The sequence below is a fragment of the Culicoides brevitarsis genome, chromosome 3 (genome assembly GCF_036172545.1).
Source record: "Culicoides brevitarsis isolate CSIRO-B50_1 chromosome 3, AGI_CSIRO_Cbre_v1, whole genome shotgun sequence".
NCBI classification, from domain to species: Eukaryota; Metazoa; Arthropoda; class Insecta; order Diptera; family Ceratopogonidae; genus Culicoides; species Culicoides brevitarsis.
The window spans coordinates 21989595-22016053 of record NC_087087.1 but is presented as its reverse complement, the minus strand read 5'-3'; the positions used below and the strand labels follow the sequence as shown (position 1 = coordinate 22016053).

At 28.0% G+C, this 26459-nt stretch overlaps 3 protein-coding genes across 4 annotated transcripts in view; 1 reads left to right on the top strand and 2 right to left on the bottom strand.

The window, feature by feature from the left end:
* Positions 1 to 1034: 1034 nt before the first annotated feature.
* On the bottom strand, positions 1035 to 2826 carry LOC134833690 (guanine deaminase). Its single transcript, XM_063848103.1, has 5 exons — positions 2812 to 2826; positions 2533 to 2727; positions 2216 to 2473; positions 1996 to 2150; positions 1035 to 1935 (listed from the first exon to the last, which is right to left on the bottom strand). Exons 2-5 carry the CDS (start codon positions 2629 to 2631, stop codon positions 1071 to 1073), a joined length of 1377 nt encoding a protein of 458 aa, XP_063704173.1. The 5' UTR covers positions 2632 to 2727; positions 2812 to 2826; the 3' UTR covers positions 1035 to 1070.
* Positions 2827 to 17316: 14490 nt separating this feature from the next.
* On the bottom strand, positions 17317 to 17915 carry LOC134835347 (uncharacterized). The gene is made up of 3 exons (XM_063850224.1): positions 17904 to 17915; positions 17622 to 17826; positions 17317 to 17555 (listed from the first exon to the last, which is right to left on the bottom strand). The coding sequence occupies exons 1-3, from the start codon at positions 17913 to 17915 to the stop codon at positions 17317 to 17319; spliced, it is 456 nt and encodes a 151-aa protein (XP_063706294.1).
* A 3913-nt stretch (positions 17916 to 21828) lies between these two features.
* Positions 21829 to 26459, top strand: part of LOC134834467 (cytosolic purine 5'-nucleotidase) — a 39920-nt gene continuing 35289 nt past the window's right edge. Inside the window, exon 1 of one of the 2 annotated variants that reach the window (XM_063849162.1) lies at positions 21829 to 22322. In XM_063849162.1, the coding sequence (XP_063705232.1) occupies positions 22213 to 22322 (110 nt within the window). In that variant the 5' untranslated portion in view covers positions 21829 to 22212. Of the gene's footprint in view, positions 22323 to 23431; positions 24061 to 26459 lie in introns of those variants that run through there. The other variant, XM_063849160.1, reaches the window with a different exon arrangement.

The following is a 26459-nucleotide window of genomic DNA, read 5'->3' as shown; positions in this document are numbered from 1 at the left end:
AGTATTAAATAAAAACAACAAAAAAATAAATTGCTTTTCGCACTTTCTATATCAGCTATGGGGGTTTTTCAAATTATCCTCTTCCTGGTAACCGTATATCTGTTAACAACACAGAACACATAAAGAGTACATATTCGAGTATTTTGCGTTTCCTTCTAGTCGTATTTTTCATTAATATTTATTTTCCTCTCATTCAAATGACATTGTTTTGGGAATTACAGCCTATGACCATTATTATCCTGCGATAGACACACCTCATTTCATGTTTATTCATTTGACATTATGTACGCTCATATAATATAGGTTTCATGGTTGACCGCAAAAAAAAACTCGGTATTCTCTTATTGAATGGTCAGGGAATTCGGTAACCTCAGAATTTAATATGTAACATATTTTCGGAAACCCTTTCCGATAAAATAAAAATCAATAAAACAAAATTTAATTCTGAATCTTTGGCAAAGATAATTGACAATGGGATCATTTCAATAAAACATCTTGATTTCCTTTGCATTTTTTCGTGCTATATTGTTCATCAGATGAACAAACATATAATTTGTCATCGGAACAACATTAACGTTTAAAAAATACCCTTTTTAATCTCCTTATACCAAGCTTCTCGTCCTAAAAATAATTAATTTTCTATTCAACGAAATTTGTTTTTGGCATGACATTCAATCAATTTGAATGGTATAATAAGTAAAAAGTTGAACGACTTATTGCTTGGAGGGGAAACGGAAGAGATTGAATTCAAAGTTTCAAAAATAATTTTTCAGTAAAATCTTGGAAATCAAAAAACCTTTTGTGTATATTATATGGGTATACCTACAATTCGCCTGGAGACTAAAGGTGATGTGAAAATTGACATCTGATAATATTTCTACACAATTCTGAGTTTTCTGTGTTATAAATAACCCGTCTCGGTTGATAAAATGTTATAAATTACAAATGTTTGATTGATCCATTAAATATTTACACGTTACAATATACAATTATCTACAAGTATTAATTTCAAAAAGGTAAACCAGACATCGGTTTTTGGAATATCGAAACTTTATTTTTAACATTTGTATTTATTTATTTTTTTTAACTTCCTTTCCATTAACATATACTTCAATAATGTTCCGATCATCTCCCACGTAAATGAATTTCTCTAATTTATCCAGAATTTCGTTACCGTCTTTCCTAGTACTTTCGATCTCGTAGTCAATAATTGGCATTAACGAAGTGTCAATCATCAATGCATCAAACTCTTTTCCTGGAATGAAATTTCCAACTTTATGACCTATTGAAAGAGAATCAGCTCCGCCTTGTGTCGCCAAATAAAATACATTCTTATAGTTCATGGGAACGTAAGTCGAATTTTTTTCTGTTGGAGCAAGTTTTCCGGTTCCTTTGATTTCTTGTTGTTTAATAAATTTCAAATGTTGTGAGACATCCAATGCATGTCGCATGACATCAAATATTCCAACTTTATTTCCGCCAGAGATGTCAGAGCCTAAGCCTACACGCACTGAAGAATCTTGAATTCGACGAACGTCGCACAATCCGGATGACAAGTTGGAGTTTGACGTAGGACAGTGTATGGCTGAAGTTCCAGTGTTACGGAAAATATCGAGCTCATCATTTTCCAAATGGCAACAATGAGCCATGATTGTTTTTTCAGTCAGTAAACCACACTCCTTATAAACATTCGCATAACTACCTGCTTTAGGGAAGAGCTCCTTAACAAAAGAAATTTCATTCAAATTCTCTGAGATGTGTGATTGGATCAGTAGATTGTGATTTTTAGCAATGGCAGCTAGCGATTTCATTAGAGATTCGTCGCACGTAATTGCAAAACGTGGAGTAATTACAGGTTGTACTAGTTTATTGTTTTTTCCTAATGTAAATTCGACAAAATCTTCTGTGTTCTTCACAGAGTCGTGCAATGTTTCGCTGCATATCAAAAGCAAAAGAAAAATAAATAATTTCACAGAAAAATCAAATCTAACGTACATGTAAAAATCTGGAGCATTCATATTCATATTGACTTTTCCAATAAATGCACGTTGTCCCTGAGATATACATTCTTCCACAAGTGCTTCAGAAGCCTCTTTATGAATGGTGGCAAAATAACAAGCGGTTGTAGTTCCAAAGTCCAAGCAGTTTCTCTTAAATTAAAAAAAAAATATTAGTACATATTTATACTCATGGATCAAATAACGCATAACATTACCACAACTTTTTGATAAATTTTTCTAGCGAACTCCACATCGCGATACTTTGATTCCAATGGAAATGTATATGTGTCTAACCATTCCAGAAGTGGTTTGTCTAGACCCAAACCAATATTCGGCATTTGCGGTGCATGAATGTGACAATCAATAAAGCCAGGCATCAAGAATTGATGTTTATTCATATGGACCTCTTGTAGAGATGACTTGCATTCGTGATTCCAGCTCTCAAAATCTTCAAAATTTCCGATTCCCTGGATCTACAGAATAAAAAAAAAATATAAAATATCGATAAAAGAAATTCAATAGAATCACTTACAACTCCATCACAAACAGCCAAAAATCCATTCGAAATTGTTTCAAGCTCATCGAAAGACTTTGAATGAATAATTTGACCAAAGAAAACTGTTTCAGGCATTTTTTACATTTGTTTTACAAATTTAATAAATAATAATAAACTTGACGAAAAACAAATAGCGCTTAATCCACGTCGTTACACGATCAACGAAACTGACTGAAAGAAGAATTAAAGGTTATCAAGACAGTTAAAAAACAACTAAGTATGTTGATTTGATTCATTCTCTCAATTTATATTTACATTATTGGGACCATTCATACAAGTACAGACGATCATAAAATGTTTCACCAACTTTTTTTCTATAAGCATTTTTTAATTTAAATCAAAATCAGCGCTGTTCAGTCTGATATCACATGCTATTTAATTATGCAGGTATCCTCATAACTATTATTTTATAAATATTGTATGAATAAGACGATATACAATTCTACTTATAAAACAAGTGTTGAGTGCTAACATATTGTATAAAATATTAAGTAGTACGATCAGCGACGCGCATTTTGTCGCCTAAATACATATTATTCAAAACTTTTATCACACAAAATACGTTACGAACATATTGAAAATTTCCATTTAAATTCCATAAAATAAATTTTTTTTCACTATTCACGTCAAGTACAGATCTCCTAATCTTCTCATTTTGCAAAAAGACTTTTCAACACAATTTTGTTCATATTAGATGATGCAGGTATTTGACTTGTAGCGAAAAGCAGAGATACATGGATGATAATCTTTACTATAAATTCGATAGGCATTTTGCACAAAATATGTCTAGTGTGCAGTATGCGTTTCTGAGCGTTATCCACTTTTCTCAGGTATGACTGGAATTTTTAAGTGTGCCATCAGGATTCTTTTGTACAAATACAACTGTTTATGAAGAAAAATTCTCCACTCAATAAATGCAGAGAAGAAAATATTTACGCTAGCACTAAATTGCTCACACTCCAACATGAATTTTTATCTCTTTTTAGGTCAAATAAATGTAAAATAATGGTGAAACGATTTGTATAAACTCGCAATCAACATGACATCGCTGGAAAAGGCACGTGAAAATTTCGACAGACTACCTGATTTTTATCTCGCTGTTGTCGTTGACCACATCAAGGACCTACGACTTGGTCTCCATTCCTCACATTTCAATGATACAACGTTCGATTTTACTCAACCACATTTAAAACCAGTGGTAGAAAACACCTATCCCTTATTCATACTACAATACGGACTATTAGCTGTTTTTGCTGTATTATCTAACATTGCAGTAATTTCCTACATTATCCGTCTACGGCTATTTTACGATTCAACACATGCTTTTGTCGTTAACTTAGCTGTTTGCCACATTGTTCAATGTGTTATAACATTGCCAATCACGCTTATGGTGACAATAATACAGAATTGGATTTTTGGAAATTTTTTATGTTTCTTTTTGCCATTTTTACAGGTAAATACTAACTTTCACTTGTGTACAATTAGCCTTTTGTTTTTATTATGATATTAATAGAATGTAGCACATATTTAAAATTTCATTTGCCATTGGCATAACACTTTTATTCTATTATTTTACGTGATAATGAAGATTAAATAAACCGCACACACCATAATAATTTTATTTTCTGGTGCATATGTGGAATATCATACTAATAATTTGTATCATCATGTTACAGTAACATTATGTAACAACCCTTTTGTTGTTATTAATTTAATTGTTGAAACCTAAATTTATTTTTAAAAAATAAATAACATGTATTATTATATTTTTCAAACTATGTAAACATATTTACCGATTATCTAAATCACATACAAAAACAGACATAAACAAAAAAATTATCATTATTTACCAAACAATTATTAAAAATTGTCCACATGTCATAAAAAGAGAGTAAATATAAAGCTTAAGGGAGAAATATATTGAATTTTTCGAATTGTTGTATGTTATTAAAAAAACTCATAACAAGTTTTTTATGTCATGTTCCTTCTTTTTACATATATTTATATAATAAAAGAAAATGTGTCATCAAGTCAATTACATAATCGAATCCGATAAATGAATGACTATGCAAAGTTGTGAAATTACAGTAAATGAATTCTCAAGTGCATTAAACTTGCAAGACGTAAATATTTGTCGGATAACAAGCAAGAAATGTTTGCTTAGAAATCCTCCATGAACTATTAAGAGAATGAACATAAATCTGATAAACTATTTACGTTTTATTCAACTTTTTTATTTGAATTCTAAGTTATTTATTTATTAAATATTAGGTATATACTTCTTTATTAATCATTTTGTACTTCTAACAATAATCGAGAGTAGCATATTTTTTATCCGTTCACTTGTGCAAGAAAATTGTTGCATGCACGAAGAACATTTTTCTTATAGAGTGTAAGAAAAAGGTTAAAATGTGTCATATTATATTTCATTTAGGTAACGTGGAGGCTATCCCTGGGGGATATTGTATTTATTTAAGGCTGAAATATTGTATTTATTTTAGTTCTGATGACGACAAAGTTTATTAAAAAGTGGTTAAAACAAAGTCATTATTAAAGATACATTTATAAAAACAAGAAAAATAACCAAAAAAAAAAATCTGTGTCCTAAAGTTGATTAGGACTGAAACTACGCAAACACACCACATTACATAATGTTTGAGCATGTTTTTTTTATCATGAAACATTTCTGGAATTTCACTTAATAATTCCATTAGTATCACCAACCGCAGTCACTTTCTGATCTTTTCATTATATTTTTTTTTATGTTTGTCTTTTATTTGCCATTAAATAGTATATGTAATATAAACATGTATACTTTATTTGTAGGTACATTTTGTTTGTTATCATATTATAACCTTCTCTTTTTTCTCGTTTTTCTAACATAAAGGACATCCCCTTACATGTATTGATAACGACTCATCTATTGATAGCTTGGGATAGGATGCGATGGTTAAGTGATCCGTTAAAAGGACGAATCCCATCGTTCGTGTGCAGTTGTGCGACATGGCTAGCTGGCATGGTTATCGCATTACCGTATCCAATTTATACTGCTTATGTTGATTTAGGGGTTAGTAATTTTTATGAGATTCATGTAATCAGAATTTATTTTAAATTCTAATAAAATATAACAATTCTCTAAAATTATTTTACCTACTGCAGGTTTTTCAGAATGAGCTGAAAGGAGTTGGTGTATGTATTTACAACTTAATGGATGACATGCAAGAATATATTAGAGGACTTTTTGTGATCATGTAAGCAATAACAATATTCCAATTCTGAAAGATACAAATGCGTTTTTTATAAAATAGAACTTTATATGTATACAGATAAATACGTCACAAAGAATATCTTCATCACTATTCATTTATTATTTATCAGTTTTTTTTCTTCTACATAAAATGTAAATCAATGAGCATTTCAAGCAAATCAAACCTTTCTATAGATGTTTACACAGTAAAATCACTTATTGAAAATTATTAAAATTTAATATTTTTTCTTCTGTATTTGCCTGAAGGTATTGTTTACCATCAATTTTGTTGGCATATTTATATATACGAACCTCACGAGACCTAAAAGCCCCTGAAGGACCATTGGGTGTTATGATGTTCGAAGTACGATCTAGCATCAGACATAAACGGTAAGCTTTTTTATATTGAATTTGTCATTATGATATACTTTTTCTTTTTCTTAAATAAGGTTCAGAGGAAAAGTATTAAAATACACAATTTTAAACATATTTTTTTATTGATGATTGAATTTCATTCAATCAAAGCATCCAACCTCAACAAACAAAAACCTGTACTTTTATTTTATCTTATTTGTTGACCTTTTTATAAAGGTTTTGCCTGGATTGTGCCTTTATATAATGATTAAGCCATTTACAACAGTTTTTCATTTTATATAAATGAATCGAGTTCCTTTTATAATTTCATCATTCGCTCGTTAAAATTAATTGTCGGCTTTAATTTGATTTTTTTAAGTTTATCATTTTTGTCAGTATCTAAATAACAGTCTGATGTTCTATTGAAGCCTCGCTAATATTAGTAAAATATGGAATTTTGATTTCGATTAATATTTTCTGAAATTACAAAAAAAAGGGCTTTCATATTACGAATCAAGAAGAACTAATACATTTTTACCTTTTTGTTGAACAAATATTCGTTCTCCATGTATTTTCAGTCGTCTACTTGACGAAAGCTTTTTACGATAATAATGATTGCCATCTCTTTTTTTTTCTGAACATCTTTCTGAGAATTAATTCCATCATTTATACATCCTCATGAAATAATACTACCCTTATCATTTAACTGAGTGCTTACAATTTATTAATGTATAATGTTGTTTCATTCTCCTAGCAAAACACTACGTATAACCCAAACAACAATACTACGTATTTTTGCTTAGTTTTTGTACTATTTTTTTCTTTCTATCGCATTTGGAATGTTTTGATTTCGGAACAAAATAGATGATGTTAAAATTTCAGAGATATTCTTCACACTATAAATAGTTTTTAAAATTTTAATATTTCAATAAAATTGAAATTAGTGAAATTGGTTTTTTTCTTTTTGTCATTTGATTTCCACAACGACCATATATAAATGATCAGCTTGGTTCAGGTTGTTTCTTCATTTACTATTAAAAGGTTATCAAATAAACCAATGTTCTGGTTAAAATTAATTATTATTCTAATTAATAAATGAATTGAATAAATCTTATAATTTTTAAATAAAAAAAAGTTTTATTAAAAATATTAAATCAATTTAAATATTTTCGTTCTTCTTTTTTCGCTTTTCGACAACCAACTGATCCATCGACCTTTTGATACGACAAGTATATCATTTTATTGTCATACAGCGAATTCATTGTCACCGCACCAATATGTGTGAAAAATAATCGAATTTTATGACAACAATATATTTTGATCGTCATCATCAATATTTTGTGATGACTATATAGATTATATCTGATGTTTGATAATATAATGAAATATTGAATCGATAGTAAGTGTATGTGTACATACTGATATTCTGTTCAATTTTTGGTAAGCCCAGGTCACCTATATTAAAAAAATCAAATCAAATAATTTTATCGATCAATAAAATTGCTTCGAAATTTCCATTATGTTTACATTAAGGTATTAGTTGTCTGTTTATGAAATAAAAATAAACAGTCAATAACTTACGAGAAAACATTCGAAGGTAAAAATCATAAAACTTTAGATGTGATTAATGTATCCAGTCGTCACTTTAAAAAATATTTTTTGATAACTCCATTATTCTATTCTCCATTTTCAGTAATTTTACCTTTGATACTCTACAAATTGGATTTTTTTTAAGTTAGAATTTGACAAATGTCATTAAATGGTTGGGCACAATGACGCGGTTCAATGACTGTCTTATACAGACTTTTATATACTTTGAGCAAGATAAATATTATTTCCAAAAGTTTGTCTTTTCTATTCATTTTTTATTAAGTAAGAACAAGGCTATGTAAATAAAATACAGAGCGAGCGAAAAGTTTTTCCTTTTTTGTTCCTCTTTAAATTTATTAAGCGTGCATCCTCAGACGTGGCTGAACCGTAAAATCACAACATAATCATATTCTGGATATTTTTAAGTGCATTTACCATAATAACAAAATTAATCCGCTCAATATTTTACCCATATCAATTTTTTATCCTATTTACAGAAGTGCTTCTACCACATTAGCTCGAACCAATAGAGATGAATTATCCAAAGCGTATGATTTATTTGATGCTGAGTTGGATATTAACAAAGATAAGCGAGCCCAGAAACATTTAGGTGCGATGGCCTGCACTCAAGTTATTTGCACTTGTCCATTGATGATATTAAGGTATATATTTTAATTTTTTCTACATTTTCATAAGTGTTAAAGTCTTCGGTATTTGTAACTTTTAGCTTTTGATATAAATGGTGTATGTTTCAATTATATACAGGATTCTTATAACGTTTCATTTAATGGCCATAAGTATTAGATGAAAACTGTAACAGATGTCTTGCAAACAAAAGTTTTCAATTAATCTTAGTAACGATATTGGTTTTTTTTCTCTCTGTTGTTTTCTTATTATGTATGACATTTCAGTATTCTGAAAAAAAAATATTGTTGAGTTACGTAGTTTATCATATTATGGGGTATGAGACATAAAATGCACAATTTTATACTTTTTAAACTTTTTTCAGACTGGCAAAACTAGTCTTGACTGAGACCTATGAAAACACATCGCACTTTGACTTGATGTACTTAACAATCGTGTGGATTGCTTTTTTGCCGACCGCTATAATCCCATGTATTTATGGCTCACTAGTTCTGCCAAGGTAAGTCTAGAGTTATAAAATAATTGAATTATACCTAATCCCGACTATGAAAAATGCTCGTGCTCCTTTACAATGACAGCAATAAATCCTGGTTCATTATGGTACCTAGGTATATGTATGAATAAAAGCGAGTCAAGACACATTATGTGCACTTCATGTCTATTCATGCGACATGTTCTGTGTTTTTGTCACTTTGAAGAACGTAAAACACATATTCATTTTAATTGAACCATAAACAAACAAACAATAAAAGCTTATTAAGTTTATTGATTTGATAGCAAAATATAAAATAAATTTTTATAGTTATTGCAACTTTGCATATTTTTCGCTTTCAGACCCATTAGAGAACGTTTTTTCAATTACTTTCGATTCAAATATGAAAATAAGGAGCAAACACCAGAGCAACGTAGTTCATTTGAAGAAGAATCTAGCACCATGCTAGAAATTGGAAGTTCTATGGGCATTACATCACAAAATTTGGAAATCGCTGACGCATCTAAACATAAAAACGTTAATTCCAATCGAACAGTTGGCAAGAAAACAGGTGTTAAAAGACCTCTAGAAAACAAGCAACACAGCAAATTCAGAGCACTTAATGATAGAAATTCATTAAAAGCTAGTCGAATAACAGATAATGATAATTATTTAGATACTCCTCTTTCACTTGATACACTCAACAACTCATGTTCCAACATTACAGCTAGTACATATTGTATTAATAGTGGAGAACGAGAGAGTATTCATTACGAGACGTCTCCGTACTCTGAAAAGCATTTGACAATTTCCGCTGCTAACAATATAAATGATTGCAGCAGTCAACGTAGCAGCATTCGACGAAAACAACTTCCACAAGTACCACCACTTCCTTTGCAGCATTTAATGGATAAAAGACCATCTTATGCCAGTACTGACATTTCATCTTTGCGTCGTGATTCCAATTCAACACTTGAACGTGACATGGACATTATTGACATTTTAGAACGTGAGCGAAGCATGGACTTGCAAGACATAAATAATTTTTCGTCAATTCATGCTCAACATACGCGTAAACCGTCGCGTAAAGTACCAAGAAGCCCGAAAAAACTTCAAAATGATGAGACCGATGGATATGCTGGTGATCGCAGTACTTGCAGTGGATACACCGTAAATAGTATTAACAGCATACATAGAACTATAAGTGAGCGAGCTCCGCCATATGAACGTGCTGTGCCAACTATCAGACGCACAAGTCACGATATAGATGCTATTTTGCCTATTATTGATAGAAAAATTAGTCGGACAAAAAGTAACGAGCCGCAATTGCATAATAATGGATCAGTCAGGCAAAAAGTGAGGGCACAATATAGACGACACAGTAGTGAAAAATATCCATTTTTCCAATAATTTTTTGAATAAACGTCCATTCATATTTTTTCCAATAAAAAACTTTGCAATTGTTTGAAAATTTGTCTTCCAAAAAGTCCCACTAAAACTTATATTTTAAATTATTCATTTTATTTTATCTTTATAAAGTCTCACCTCATTCATTTAAATTTTAAGCAAAATGTCTGTCTCTATTATCAATCCATTACTCTGTGAAATAAATTTAAGCTATAAAGTTGGAAGATAAGATAAAAAAAAAACGTTAGAATTTTAACTGAATGTTTACTTGTAAGATCCTTTAATATTAATGTTATGTGTCAAAATACTGATTCCTAATTAATGAGCAAGAGCAGTCTGAAACATATTATAAGATAATATATAATTGAGCCCTATACTATTATCTTACCGTATGTATGTTACACACATCATACATGTATGGAAAAAATGCGAGTGTCCTTATAATTATTATTCAAATGTATATTTTTTGATATATAATCACAATATATATGTCTTTACCATGAGCAACGATGTAACGAAAATTAAAAGACTTGTGAATGTTCTTTTTCGAACAAAATTATAATTGTTTCGAAAACAATTTATGAGACACCCTTTCTCTCATTTAAGAGTTTTATACTAGGTTCACAATACTAATTATTCAAAAACATCACATGATAGATGTTATTTTTTAAACTTCTAGACTAAAATGATTACACCGCATAAACACAAATACCTATCCAATTCTACTACTTTCTCTAAATATGATTAAAAATTAAAAAAACTAAATGCAATTTATACCAAATTTAATAGAAAGCCACTTAGTTTTTGTACTTTAAGACTGATTTTGTAGTATTTTTTTATCCTTTTTTGTACCCGTACCTACAAGAAAAATGGACAATTAAAAACTTTTAAACATTGAAATATTAGATAATAATAAAAACATTAATGTGTTGTAATTAAATTAATGTTTCCTATCTTACAATATGTAATATAAGTTTTAAATAGACCAAAGAAAAATGTATTACTAATACAGGATAAATAAGAAATTATCATTTGTTGTTAAACGGATGTTGATCATATCAATAAAGTTTTATTTTTTTCTCATATATCAAGATTACTTTTTTTCAGTTTGATAAATAAGGTGAGTATATGGAAAACTTGAAAGATTCTATTTTTTTCTTTTGAAAGTGCTTCATAACAACTTGATTTTTTTTTCTTAATATTTTATAAAATTTTCTTTTGCATTGTACATCCACAGTGAATTTAAATGAATAAATAAATTGAATTGAAACCTTATTCATTTGAAAATAAATGAAAAATAAAAATTAATTTTTTACACAATTGGATGAAGCACGATTCGATGAAATAAATATTTTTCTAGCTTTAAAAAAGTTTAGTTAATCTTTAAAAGCCGTTATAATGAAAAACATTTTTTTTATTGTTTTTTCTCGTTTCCATCCGTTTTTCAAATTTAACTCTCACATTCTTTGTAAACAATAATGAATCATATAAATTAAATAATCAATCAATGAACAAACAACAGGATTATCATTTTTCTATAGAAGCTCATGGATTGAATTTTGTCAAGATAATTGGCATTCCTTACTCAGAAAATCGAAAATTTTGCTCCAAAGCAATTTCGTATAAAAAGTAAATGTGTAATAGAAAAAAAATGTATAAAAAAACTTTAAAAAGTAAAAGTTTGGATCATTTATAAAAAAATATTAAATAATTCTAAACATGCTATCGTATTCAATTAAAAAAAATGTATATGTTATTAGGATAAGGGTATTCCAAAAACATATTTTATTTCACGTTTCCTTGCGTATCGTTTTTATAAAAAATTTTGATTAATATACGAATAAAGTTTTGAAACTCTTTTGTTAGACCATTTTTAATTATTTTAGTGACTTGAGACAGTTAGTTTTTGGAAAATACAAACCTAGTCAAAACGTTTATAAAATAGCCAAAATAAAAAAAAAATAAAATTAAATGATTTTTTAAGTGTCTGTAAGCAAATCGCTCAAAATCTTATACATCTCCCACACTTTAGATTTGAAAAATACGAGAAAAATATAACGCGAAGCAGAAGAAATTTTTGGAATACCCTTTAAATAAATTCATAGAAAGCATGCGACATATAGAAAAATGCAAATTTATTAGCATCGCACCCAATCATTTTTATATTGAAAGTGATTATGTGTATCATCATAACTATTAAATAATTTTTTTCACAGTCACGATGCGTACGTGCCTCGAATTGTATTTCATTTATCCATTTGAATAAACATATATTTTAAAAATTCACCTGTAAATGTGGTAAAAAATACATAAATGAAATAATTCTGACCAAGCAAAAAATATATATTGAGATTCTTTTTTATTAAAAGCACAACAACCGTTTTAAAGCACAACAATTTTATATAAAAAATAGAAATTTCTGTCATTTGCCAGAACAAATCAAAAAGAACGGTTTTTATAAAACAACAGATTTCTGTTCAATAGTTGTATAATTATTATAAAATGAGGAACTAATTAAATTAGACAACAACATTTAATGGAAAAATGTTGTTTCTACCATTATTATGTTTTTTTTCTGAAATGAGTTCGCAATAATTTTCTTTTAATGATTCCTTTAATATTCGTTCAAATCTTATGGAAAACAAACACATACAAATCTCGTTTGAAGAAAAAAAAACCGTGTTATTATATAATTACATGATTTAAATGATTTTATTTCTAAGAAAAAACATTCAATTCAAAGAAAAAAAATATTTCAATTATAAATCTCAAATCAATTTAAGATACACAAAATTATGATTGATTTGTGATTTTATTATATTTCAAGAAAAAAATCCTGTTACATTTTAGCCAACCATCAATCAAAATACTGGTTTCCTGTTGTAAATTGTTTTTCTGTTATAGTGTATAGTAAGTAAGCGAACAGAGAAATCGCAAGGATTTTCCTTTGATGTTTCTTATTGTGGATAAAAGTCATTTCATTACTCTAACATAGAACAACTAACGAACATTATTCTTAATAATTTAAGCAAGATAAAATTTTTATTCAAACAATTAACTCAAGCAAGAAGGTTAAGGAAGAAATTTTACTTTTTAAGTGTCTAAAATTGTACTAAATTAAATTATAAATACATATTGATAAAACATAACAAAGCGCCTCCCACTATAAACCTCTGTAGTATACATTTAACATATATACAAAAGTACTTTCACGTGTTTTCTTTAATTATATTTTATGACTTACAAAATGTATTTAATGCTATACCAAAATATCATAAAGTTAAAGTTGTCAAAAAGTACTCGAGTGGTAAACACGATTTCGGTGAGTCAAAAAATATATGAAAAGCAAAAAATACACAAAATAAATAAAAAAAACTTTTTATGAAACCATCTGCTTCATCCGCTCTGAAACAACACCAATATTAATATTTATTATTATAATAAGAAACGATGTGCTTTTCATATATTTTATGACTGTTTTTTTTCTCAGTGTCTGATTTTTTGTATTTCTTTTCTCTTTTTCCTTACCTAGTGAGCCAAATCATTATCAGACATTCCAAGAACCGTACAGCGAAAATATACAAAAAAAAATTAATAAAATTTTTATTAAGTGAAAGCGCAAAAAGTTGAAGAACCTCAAATTATAAAGAAAATATAAATCAAAGATAAAAAAAAATCACTTCAAACAAAGACAATAACAAGATATTTTCAACGTTAAACAGAAAAGTATATAAGTTGTAAATACAAAAATGATGAAGGTAAGTCCTTTTTGTTAATATTTTGACGTTCTCTCATTCTGTTAATGCTGTCTTAATAAAATATATCTTTTTAATTTTTTCTGACACGACAAAATTAATCACAAGGATACATTTTTCTCTTTGAATAAAAACATTTAAATTTTTTTTTCAAATCTAGAATATTCGATTTCATAGTGAAATATGTACACATACTGAAAATATTTATCATTATACCTATTAGGTATTATATTCTAAAATTTAAAATCAATCAATTTATACGAACGAATAACAGTTTTAATTAAATTTATTGACATTTCATTGTTGAATTTGTCACATGCTTTCCATCAAATTTCTGTTGGTATTAAACCACCACATTCTAGAAATTTTTGATTAATGACATTTGAAATTTAAACAGTAGCCAAATTCCCAAAACTGCCAAGAACAACGTTATTTAAAAAAAAATCACCTTCCTTTTTCATATTACTTAAAGCTTTTTCTATGGGTATCTAATAAATGTGTAAAAAAGGGCGAAGAAGAATGCATTTATTTATCAATAAGAGCTTATATTTTCATTTCAACGTGTGCTTACACGTGCATGAATCGTTTATTGTTTGATAGCGACGTCCTTTTTTGAGCGTTTGTGTTCGCTTTTTTCTCTTCTCTGTCATCGAGATAAATCAATTATAGAAACGTTGATTCAACAAATGCGACAAACTTTTTTTGTTATATGATACCTACTGTATAATAAAATATAGGTCTATTAATTTATTGGACATCTAAAAGATTTTTAATTAAATAGATAGTATCAGGGAATATTCCTTTTATTCTCTGGTGTATAGTGTTAAAGAACCTTATTAAATTACCATGCAATATTATCTACAACTAACACACTCTTTCGCTTTTATTTAATCTAGGCCAATCAATCACAAAAAGCAGTCACAAGAACTCTACAAACAAGAAAAAACACTTTCCACATAATTTCCTTACTCTTGCTTTGTCTCATACAACAAGCAAGCGTAACAAATGGCCAATTATTATTACGACAAGACGGAACACAAAATTCTTATTCTGTAACGGCGCCTGGTTCCCAAATAAGTTTTTCAAGATTCTTCGGTGGAAATGCAGGACAATTGCTCAGTCAACCACTTCAACAGCAGCAACAACAGCCATTATTGTATAATCAGGCACCAACACAGTTTTTGCGACAGGGCCAAGCAGTTGAACAAACAGTGAGTATATAATGTCTATCATAGATATAACAATCTGGGTAAAAATGTACATAACATAGAAGAACAAATGAAAAACCTGGCCTAAGGTCTATGAAAGGTCTAACATGATATTCAAATCAAATGACAAACAAAAAAACATGAAAATACTATATTCTCTTCTTGGCTGACAAGGACATAAAACAGAATTATAAATATGTATGGAATTCTATCAAATCAATATGCGATGGTGGAAAAAGTCTGGAAACCTCGTTCCCGGGAAATTCTTGGTCAAAATTGAAAGAATTCTGACGTTCTTGTCATGTTTTGAAGTTTTTCAACTATTAAAAACTGATAATATGATATTGTGAAAGTAATTTGGATCCCGGGAAAATATACACTTTCCATTCCTGCCAATATGTATTTTTATTCAAATATATATGGAACTCAGTTTCAAATAAAAATGAAATGTCAAGAATATTTCATTTTGTTCAAAAAAATATTATATACCTTATATACCTACTTATATACTTATATACCTGTTAGACTCTTTGAAATTAGAAATTTTTGAACTTGATTTTTATTACGTTTTCTTGTGTTTTTTATTTATAAATTATGTGCATCTTTTCAATTTGTACTTTTTCTGTTCGTAAATTATACATGAAAAATGCGAAAATAATTGAACCCATTCTCATCAAAATACCATTTTGGATAAGCATTAAAGCAATTTGATGAAAAAAATCATTTTATGTTGATATAAAAATACAATAATTTTCAGTGAATTTGGTAAATTTAGAAAAAGCTTTGTTGTTTTGAATCAAAATATTTGATTTATGTATATTTTAACTAAACTCGTATATTAAAAAAATCCTTTTTTGTAGAAAGTCAATAGACATGAAAATATGTATATTTTCTTTTTTTTCTTTTTTATAATATTCAACATATTATTATGTTTGAGAAACTTAATGAACCTTAAAAGCGTCTCAAATTTCTCTTTGAAGTATTTTTATATAGATTTTTTAGATACCTAAAAGCTACCTAATTTTATTTTACATATAAAAAGAATTTTTATATATTGTTCATCAAATGACAATCAACGATGTACGAGCAAAACATGAAAATAAAAAGTTGAAAGAAATTGCAAAAAAATAAATAAAAAAAAAACATATTAACATATCTTTTAGTACTCACCTTTCTCGAATCTTCAAAATCCTGCTTCTATTGCTTACATTCAAAATGGACAACAGCCACCAGAGCAATATAGTCGTTTTGTCCCTACCAACCCTTCCAATTTGTACGCATTAGATTTGCTGAGGCAACAATATCAACAACAACAGGAACAACTGCTTGGACAACAAAACCATCTGGTAATATTTATTTTAAAAAACTTAAAACTGTACTGACTTTAAAACTCTTTTAATGCTCTTAAATGTTGAAAACAGTATATAATGTTAAAAACTTTTTAATAAACGAAATTTTCAATTAAATATCAAAATCATAGGATGGACAACAAAATAATTATGTTGCTGCGCAACAGGCACGTACCCAATATCAGACACAAGAAGCTCTTCAATATACTCAGGGAGCACAAGTGCCACACCAACCAACACAGACAAATCAACAACAACAACAACAACTGCTCGGCACTCTTTTCTCGCCTTCAAATGAAGTATCACAGGTTCAGTTCTCAAGCACCGGATTAAATTACACTTTTTAATTATCTTTAATGATCGTGCTGAACACGAAACGGCTCACTGTCACAATAATTAAATAAAGTAAACGCTTAAAGAAATTCTGTATATTTTTATTTTTTTTAGAAAATAGTCTGACCATTCAAAAGTACAAGGCGTTTCCTCATCCTAATTGACACGGAAATATTAACAAATTATGATAAAAATCTGTTACGCTAAAACACAAATGCTATTAAAAATGAAAAACTAATGGACCCACCTTAATGAAAGCTATTTTCTTCAATTAACTTTACATTAAATAATTTTTTTTTATTTATTTTACAACATATTAAAAGAAACGATAAATTTTCAATGTATTTTTTTCTTACCAATAACTGCGAGCATTTTCAGCTTCTTAAAAAATCACATTGTTTTACCATCCATAATGTGCACCCAATCCATGGAATGAAACGGTGTTTCCCAGAACTGGCACAGGTGCAACAGACTTATGTGCTGGATAAAATCCAGGGGATCCATATGGATAAAAAGGTTTGGCAACACTCAATGGTGCATGATAACCCGGAAATCCTCCGTAATATCCAGAAATTAGAGGTGCTGCATAACCAGGGTAACCAAGCGGTGCTTTGTAACCAAGTCCGATGTCGTTTGAAGCTAAAAAAAAGGAAAAAAAACAAATTAACATTTTTTAATGTGCTAACTACGCTTTGCTTTTTGTACATTTTGATAATGATACATGTGCATGACTATGCGGGGTTGCAACGGATTTTGTGTAAGACGATAGAACATTTTGCCCATATAATCCCTTAACGGTGTGTTCGTTAGAGCTTCCTACAGAATAGTAATCGTGTGATGGAGCAGAAATCGAGTAACTAGCTGGACCCCCAGCATATACAAAAGCTACAAGAAGAGAAGCAACGAAAACCTGAAAATATAATTTTTTTTTTTTTTTTTGTAATATTTCAAAGCTTTATTATTTTTTACATTATTTTGAAATTTTACCTTAAGAGCCATTTTAAAAAAAAATATAAAAGTTAAATAAGTAGAAGTTTACTGGTTGATTAAATTTTTTAAAATGCTTAAAACTGCCATACCGTGTCTTGCTTTTATACTTAAAATAATTTTCGCCATACGCTTTAGAATTTGTAGTACAACTGCAAATACAAATCGAACACTATGTCAGGCTAAAAACAAACAAAGTTCATAGATGCATAATTTTTATGCATTAATAACTTATTTATTTTTGTTTGTTAATAATGGTGAATGTATTTTGATACAGTATTTTACTAATACAAACATTAAATTGACAGCAAATGCACGTTAATCTTAAGACGAAAAACGTTTTCTTACTTTTTATTTTATGTATTTACTTAAGGAATATTTATCGTAAAATTAGTTAAATGTTAACGTGTTTAATAACGTTATTATTAAATGTACTTTTCCAAGAACTCTAAAATAAAAATTATTATTTATCATAGTAAAATTTTATTAAATTATGAATTATGTTATTGTTTTTATTTTATATTTTACTGTTTTTAGTTTCATTGTAATTATCACATTACATCAAACCGAATCGTATATATCAAAATTTATCACTGATTTAATATTGCTATTGATTCAATAATACCGCATGAATGATATCTACATGGATTCTATATTTATTCACAATCATATAAATATTCTACATACCTACTTTGCAAAAATATAATGAATTTGCGGAATATGATAAAAAGTATGTGTGTTAGAAATACGGCATTTGCTTGAATGTAACATAAATTAGAATAGAAAATATGATATATTTAATATTTATGTGTTTTAAATTATGCTCCAAGCAAGATTAATTTTTTGCTCAAATAAAATAGCTACCTACTTTTTACATATTTTTTGTTGAATTCTACTTAGAAAATGGATGAAAATTTAGGCAATTTCTGATATCAAACATATTCATTAGACAAATCACAGTTTTTTTTAAACAAAATAAAAAACAATAATCAGAAAATTAAAGTATTATCCTTCCCGCGTAAAAAATTTGTAGAATGAGATACGATATATTCACATATCGAATACCTCAACTACCCGAACTCATTCAATGTCTTGTATTTCGATTACCTGTCATCCTTGATTATCTTTCATCAAAACATATGAACAGTAAGTAATATTTCTTGTCAGAGCATTTGGTTTTGCTGCAAACTTGTACGAAATATTCAGCTTTAATTAGATATAGCATTTTATTAATTTTGACATTCTTTATTTCCGAATAATTTTGTCTGAGATTTTTCAGGGATGGAACATATTTTGTTTTTCAAAAATAATCAAAACAAAAAATAATTTATTATCGAATAAAGTAAAGCTATCTTTAAACCAAAAGTCAATAGAAATATTCATTAAAACATAAATTTAAAATTAATTGAAAAGTCTACAGGTATACTTGTGTAAAATATGTGCCTTTGTTAAATGATTTTCGTTTTTATTGAAAAGATCATCAAGACATACATATTTTGCTAAAAGCAAAACTTAGTGTTCTAATAATGTTACAAAGCTATTGTTTTATTATTTAAATTTCAAACTAATAGTATGCATGGATCACAACTAAGTTTCTTCTGAAACCTACATACATAACAGAACAGCTCGTAAGTTAATATAATAAAGATGTAATGGAGCGAAAGCCCCCCACAAAAAGAGATTATTATTTAATATACATACAGAGTTCGAAGAGAAGCAGCTTGTTCAAATAGGAAAAAGATTGTGTTTGTAGTTAGCGCTAAAAAAAGTAGGTGTAAACAGTTTGGGTGTACAACCTGAAAAGAGTGATTGTAACAAGTATGTACTTACAACAATTTTTTTCTTCTAACAGTTTAATTAAAAATAGCATTGAAAAATTATATAAATAATGAAACAAAATGATGTCGCCGCTTCAAAGTTTAGTTACGCATCTCTTCACATCATTGCAATATGTATAAACTGCACCCAATTTACGTGAGTTGCATAAGTTGTGAGCGAGTTGATCTATTTATATTTAAATGTTGCATCAGAAGCACCCAGATAAAAAGATAATAAAAACAACAAATAATAAAAGTTTTAAATTATACAGTGACATTTTTTACCGCATTTCGAAAAAAATGCGGTATTTTGCGCTTCGTATCCGTTGTTCTTCAGAATAAAAGTGAATTTTGCTATAAGAGTTATTAAAAAAAATATTCGCTCTCATTCGTATTGGACTATATAAAATGGCATTTATATTGACAAAAATGTTTGTTTCTTTTTGCATTTTTTTTTAAAACTGCTCACAATATCAAAGGACCTCAGGCTCTTTAAATTCGATTTTTCACAATCACAATGCATATATGCTTTACTGCACCAAATTTTTGCGCAACATATATTTAGGTATAACTCGTATTTATTAAACTTGTGCATTATACAACTTAGTTAATTTATTTTTTTTATTTATAAGATTTTAAGAGATTATCTGTACAAAAGTAAACATAATTACATTTTCGTTTTTGCTTATGTACTGGATTATTGCTTTTTTGCAAACTTATACATAGCTTTAGAAATTTTACCTAACAATTTCACAAGTTCTATTACAGAAAACAAGATTACAGAAAACATGACAAAAAATAATGTTATTCTCAAGATTGTTTTCTCAAAACATTAAGATTATTAATATAGAATTATTAAAATTAAGAACATTTTTTCTTATGGTAAACCAGTGTGTATTTTTTAATTTTAAAATTGCTTCACGATTTTTTTAAATAAAATTATAAACAAATCTAGGTAAAGCATTTGTAATAAAAAAAATATGTATTAAATCTGAACATATAATAGCTCCGTAGTGTGATATAAGAATAATTCGATTAATAACTACGAAATCGGCAAAACATAAAACAGTTGTACATTATAATATAATAATTACTCCATTGGTACTATAAATTTAAGATTTTCGTGTTTTTCGCAATGAATATTACATCTTTTTGAGTTTAGATTATCATAATGCCAATTAATAAATTTTATAAACAACTAATCTTTTTCCGAATATTCCTCTTCAAACAAATTTTGATCAATTTCCTGTACATAAGCTTTTATATTTATATTTGTTTTCATTAGTTCCGAATATTCTGTCCATGGTAATTACATGTTTAATAGAAAAAACATGAAAATACAACAATAAATAATAATTTACTATTAAAATAAAAACTAATGTTAATTTATTAATGAATAAATTGACATCATGCACCCAAACTTATTTATGCAAAATATTTTATGAAAATTTACGTTGTTATTTTATGTTTGGTATTAACTATTAGAAGAAGAAACAAAATGCAGTCAAAAAATTTAACAATATAAAATTTATAATGCTGGCGACAATCGCTTTTTAAATAAAATTTGCAAGTATTAACTCATTATTTATTTTTTAATGACGCCTTTTTGTAACCTAATTACCTTCATAATGCTCTATGTTCCACCAATTAATCAAATTAAATGGTTATATGATAAACGTGGTTGAACGTTAAATATATCATTCACGTGTAAACGGTAAAGCACATAAATACGTAAAGACAATTTTTCATATCATCAAAAAAAATTTAGAATCTGAACTAATTTTTCTGTCAATATTTTTAAAAATAAAAAAAAATTAATTTAAGAGTGAAATCAAAAAGACATTTTCCTAACGACATTTTCGTGAAATATTTTAAAGACATGCGCGCGCATAAAAATTGCTACTCAAATTTACTTCCCCTACTACCTACAACGATTGAGCACTACATGTACACTTTCAAAAACACTTTTTTCCTTTGAATATTATATATGTGCTAAAAAAATCTCTCAAAAAGTGTCTTTCAGAGTTTCGTGTGAGTTCCCCTCTGATATGTCATTTTGTGAGTTGGCTCATTGTTTACATCGGCTAAAAGTGAATAATATTTTTATCAGTGAATATTTTGCATTTAAAACAAGTGTTGCAATTCAAGACCATTGGAATTGAATATTAAATCTATTATCTACCAAAACTTTATCAAAACTGATTTTCAAAGTTACATAAATATTTGCATGCCAGTTGCTCCACGGTGCAAAAGTTTTTATTCATTTAAATATCCTTTTTCAAACAATTTAATCAATGTGTCTGATATTGTGCAAATTTATTAATGTTACAATTGTTTAATCTATTAAAATAAAAACACGTTTATGTGAAAAATATAAAAAAGTGAAACTCTCCAGCGACTGGATTATATGATAAGAAAACAGAATTATTCATAATAATTATTATATAAACATCAAATAAAAGTGTAACTGTGCCTCAATTCACAAAATTAAAATGTATCAACCTTTTGCTAATAATTACGAGTATAGCATTGAACTGCCGTCTCCAACATCAGAAGGTGGTCTGTCTAATGTTAAGAAATATTACCGAAAAGCTGAGCATAGGTACGTATTTATATTTTTATAGATGATTTTGTGGAACAAATATACACTGTGTCAAAAATTTTCCACATACACTGACAAAGTATATAAATAAGATTATTACAGTTACAAACCAGACGTTATTTTAAATAGTGTCACTATTTGTAAACTTGATTAAAGTGCAATGATCGAATTTAAATTGATGTTTTTTTTTTGATCAACAACTAAATATGTACATATATTTTTGAAAAATGATGAATCATAGTTTGTTTAATGATAACAATTAACTTTTTGTACCTATCTGTCTATTTATGATTAGAACTAGTATTGACCTTCAATATGATATCCTTTCAAGGTCATACTTTTCAAATCTAATATTTTAAATAAACATTGAACAACCAATACCAATCTGATAGTTTGTCGTCAACTAAGGATAAGGTATGCAAATATGAAATTAAATTAATACCATTTCCCTTTTACAATTTTTATTAATATATCAATAGTTTTATATTCAAATCTGAATTTAAGTAAGATATAAGCGATAAGTACATAGACAAAAAATCAAAAATATTGATGGTAGTGTTTTTTAGATTTATGGATAATTGTCGATACATAATTAAAAGCAGACTTTTAGTTTAGAGTATTCATGCATAGTTTAATTGTTGAAATGATGGAATTTTGTCCTAAACCTTTTAGAGTTACTTTCTATTTCATTAATCTTATACATATTACATATATTCATGTTTAACGTTTAAAAATGCATTCTAAAGTAATACATTTAAATAGAAAAATAACGTCTCAGTTGCTAAAACAAAAATGTATGTCGTTTTCTATGCACCGATATGATACCCAAGTACACGGGTATGTCTACTGATACAAAAATTTTATATGTATTTCATTAACAGTACATTTTATTATTATTTTTTTTTAAATTCATTCATTCATTCATTCCCTATAACTATATATGTATAATCATACATGTAAAGAACGTCCATCCGCTGTAATATTGTTTACGTGCCTCTATCAACTTTTTCTTTAAATTTCTTACTATATACTACTATTTATACAAACGTCTATGTATAAAAAGGCATTGCAAACCACATTAATATTTTTGATATTTTCAATGATCAGTTACTTTTGATACGTTGTTACGTTAAGATTTAAGATCGACACTGACCGTTCTGAAAATTGTGAATAAATTAATTGTGACATCAAAGTCTTACTTTTAATATTGGATCAACTAAAACAGTAGTGATTTTATTCATAAACTATCAACATACAATCGAACGAAAGCGAAAAGATTTTGACTGTTCGAAAGTTCAAAGAGTTCATTGTTATTTTGAAAGCAAAGTTGACTCATTCATTCAAGACATATTCGACAAAATTGTTATTGTTGTTAAGCCCTAATTTGTGACCACAAAATGCCCGAAATATCTCAAGACCAATTTGAGACATTATATCCGGCAAATCCACCGGCTACTCCGCAACAATTACGTTTGCGTGCCAATTCTGCAGGCGCTCGTAGCGGTATTCAAAATAATAATAACAATGTTAATTTTGACGTCATCTCTGAAACAGCTGTTTTAGATAGAAGTAACAGTGTGACAAGTAATACTGATGAAGAACTTGCAATCGCGAGATCGTCCGCGCGTCAATTACGTCTTCTAAGCGAGACGAGTGTTGGCGATGCCGAAATGGCAAACTCATTTGTGGAATTCCACAATGATTACTTCTATGGATACAAACGTGAAATGAGCCACAGGTGAGTCAAAAAAAATTGAACCACAAAGTAAATTCCATTTCAAGTATTTCAAAACAGATTTCTATTACTTTATTTTCAAATCGTACGACGATAGATTATTAATTTTGTTTTTATTCTGATTGAACCTATTTGATGATTTTTACTTGATTATAGTGACACACTATTAACTAATAACGTTGCCATGCAAAAAGAAAACGTCTTGAATGCACGTTGATTCAAAATGAAGATATGTTATTGCCTATATGTTAATAAAATCAAATTGATATTGTAGAAGAAATATCTCTTACATAAGTTGTCGTTTTGTTATTCAAAACACAACAGAAAAATGAAAGTTGCTGCAAGAAAAATAAGAGTGGATCAACAGTTATCAATATGACAGTCATAAGATTCTATTCGATTTAAATTTTGTACAATTCATCAAAATGTAGTTAGGTTGTCGTTTTTTTCGTATTGTTATTGTTTTTTACGCAACCTTTGAGGCTTGAATTGGAAAAATATTTGTAGGTTTATTACAGAAATAAGGTATACATAGTTTTTATTTTTGTTTACGAAATGCCATCCAAAGTCTTAATAAACAACGAGACCGGTTATTGTTTTTGTCATCCAACTTCATAATGGAAGAATAGAGAAATCCATTTTAAATATTATAACAACAATAATACTCACACGTGTGTAAATCCAATTTATTTTTACAAGACTGATAATGTATCAGTTTATTGTAAATAAATAAACAAGAGATGTGATAATAAAATATAGAACCAAGGTTACTCACGTCCATGCATATGATAACAACATGACAAAAGGCATTTAAGACTGCCAATGATGCTGTGCATCATTTTATTTTTAAATATATCTCTGCGGTCAATGATCTATTTATTCAAATATGTGTTAGCAATGTGTTGTCATGTGAGGTCTTTGACATTAATTGATAGTATTATGAACCGCTTACTTGTCGTCAAGGCTATTAGTGAAAGATTTGACCTATTTTTTTTTTTTGACCTAATGAGTTCATAATTTGTTCAATAGCGAAATTCTATAAACAAAAAAATCTAGTTGTAAAATTTAAATCCATCCGTGTCATTAAAAAAAGTAATATGGAAAAATATAATTTGATCAAAGAATTCATTTCTGGATTTATTATACATTCAATATTTACATAAATACGTAAGAAACCATTAATATTTAGTAAACAAGTTGTTTTTTTTTAATTCTTATCAGAAAGAAAATTTACTTAAAACAACTATATTTGAGAAAACAAGAATTCGAAATGAAATGAAACATAATTCGATTTGTGCTGAACAACACTTTCAAACTACTTATTTCACATGACTTATTTTTAAATGTAATACTTTAGAAATTTCCTAAGATGTAGATACCTACTCAAAATAGGATAACAAATTCAATAGGTTCGTTGCTAACTATAAACTTACTGGATGGATCGAAATGCGGGTAACCTGGAGACAATTCATTTAAATTGATCCACTATCATAAATTTCTTTTTATGACAATAACACGTTTGAATTGATTTAGAAGAGCATTGTCATTGCTCACAATGGAAATATATTTTAAGGTTGATTCAAACGTGAGAATAGGACATTTTAGGATTATTTTATGTGAACACTTGAAAATTTTTGTAAAATGTACTCAAACACAATGGCATGTCTTACAATGTAACATAAATAAATCTTTTGTTATTTTCCATACAAATTTTCATTATGACACATTTTATTTCCCAGAACAAATACTTAAACACTTTCCTTAAACAAACCCTTTTATGTCCAAATCATTACTGAAACACAATTATTGGCAATAGTAGTCTATGAATTTTATAAAATAAAAGAATGTCAACATATTCTGTAGATCCAAAAGGTTAGTTTATTAAACAAAAGTATTTTACTTATTCATACTGTATTTTAGTTATTGCACTTAATATCATAAATTGAATAAATTGAAATATTGTCCGAAAAACAGATTATATAAACTGGGGTTTGACATTAAAAATATAATAAAAATCGTAAATGTCGTGTTTGCAAATGAGTGATGAAAAAAAACTGAATCGTGGATCGTTGAGCCCTTCAAAGTTTGTGTTATCGTTGAATCTTCATCGATGCCATTGCGCATTACTACAAAATAAAAGGGAGGCATTTTGCCGCCTTTTATCGAATAATTTCTCTATGGTCAACAGACTGAATATTCGGTAAAACAAAAATAACTGCAAAGATATAATTAACAGGCAAAGTGTTTATTTATATGAATTTTCAAAAAAACAGAGCGTTTCGTACCGTTAGTAGGAACAAGTGAAATAAATGTGATTTAATTGAAAAAGGAAAAAAAAATATAAACACACACATACAAAAATCAAAATTGTCTCAAATTCTCTCGCATTATTCGAATGATTT

Bases quoted from the DNA above. Each gene is read 5' to 3' on its own strand.
- LOC134835347 (XM_063850224.1), bottom strand. The intron at 17,556-17,621 runs GTACAAAAAGCA...CCTTTTTTTTAG, and splicing joins ACATGTATCATTATCAAAAT to CTTCAAACGACATCGGACTT.
- LOC134833690 (XM_063848103.1), bottom strand. From the start codon at position 2,631: ATGCCTGAAACAGTTTTCTTTGGTCAAATTATTCATTCAAAGTCTTTC. The intron at 2,151-2,215 runs GTAATGTTATGC...TTTTAATTTAAG, and splicing joins AAATTTATCAAAAAGTTGTG to AGAAACTGCTTGGACTTTGG. The intron at 1,936-1,995 runs GTACGTTAGATT...TTTGATATGCAG, and splicing joins AATGCTCCAGATTTTTACAT to CGAAACATTGCACGACTCTG.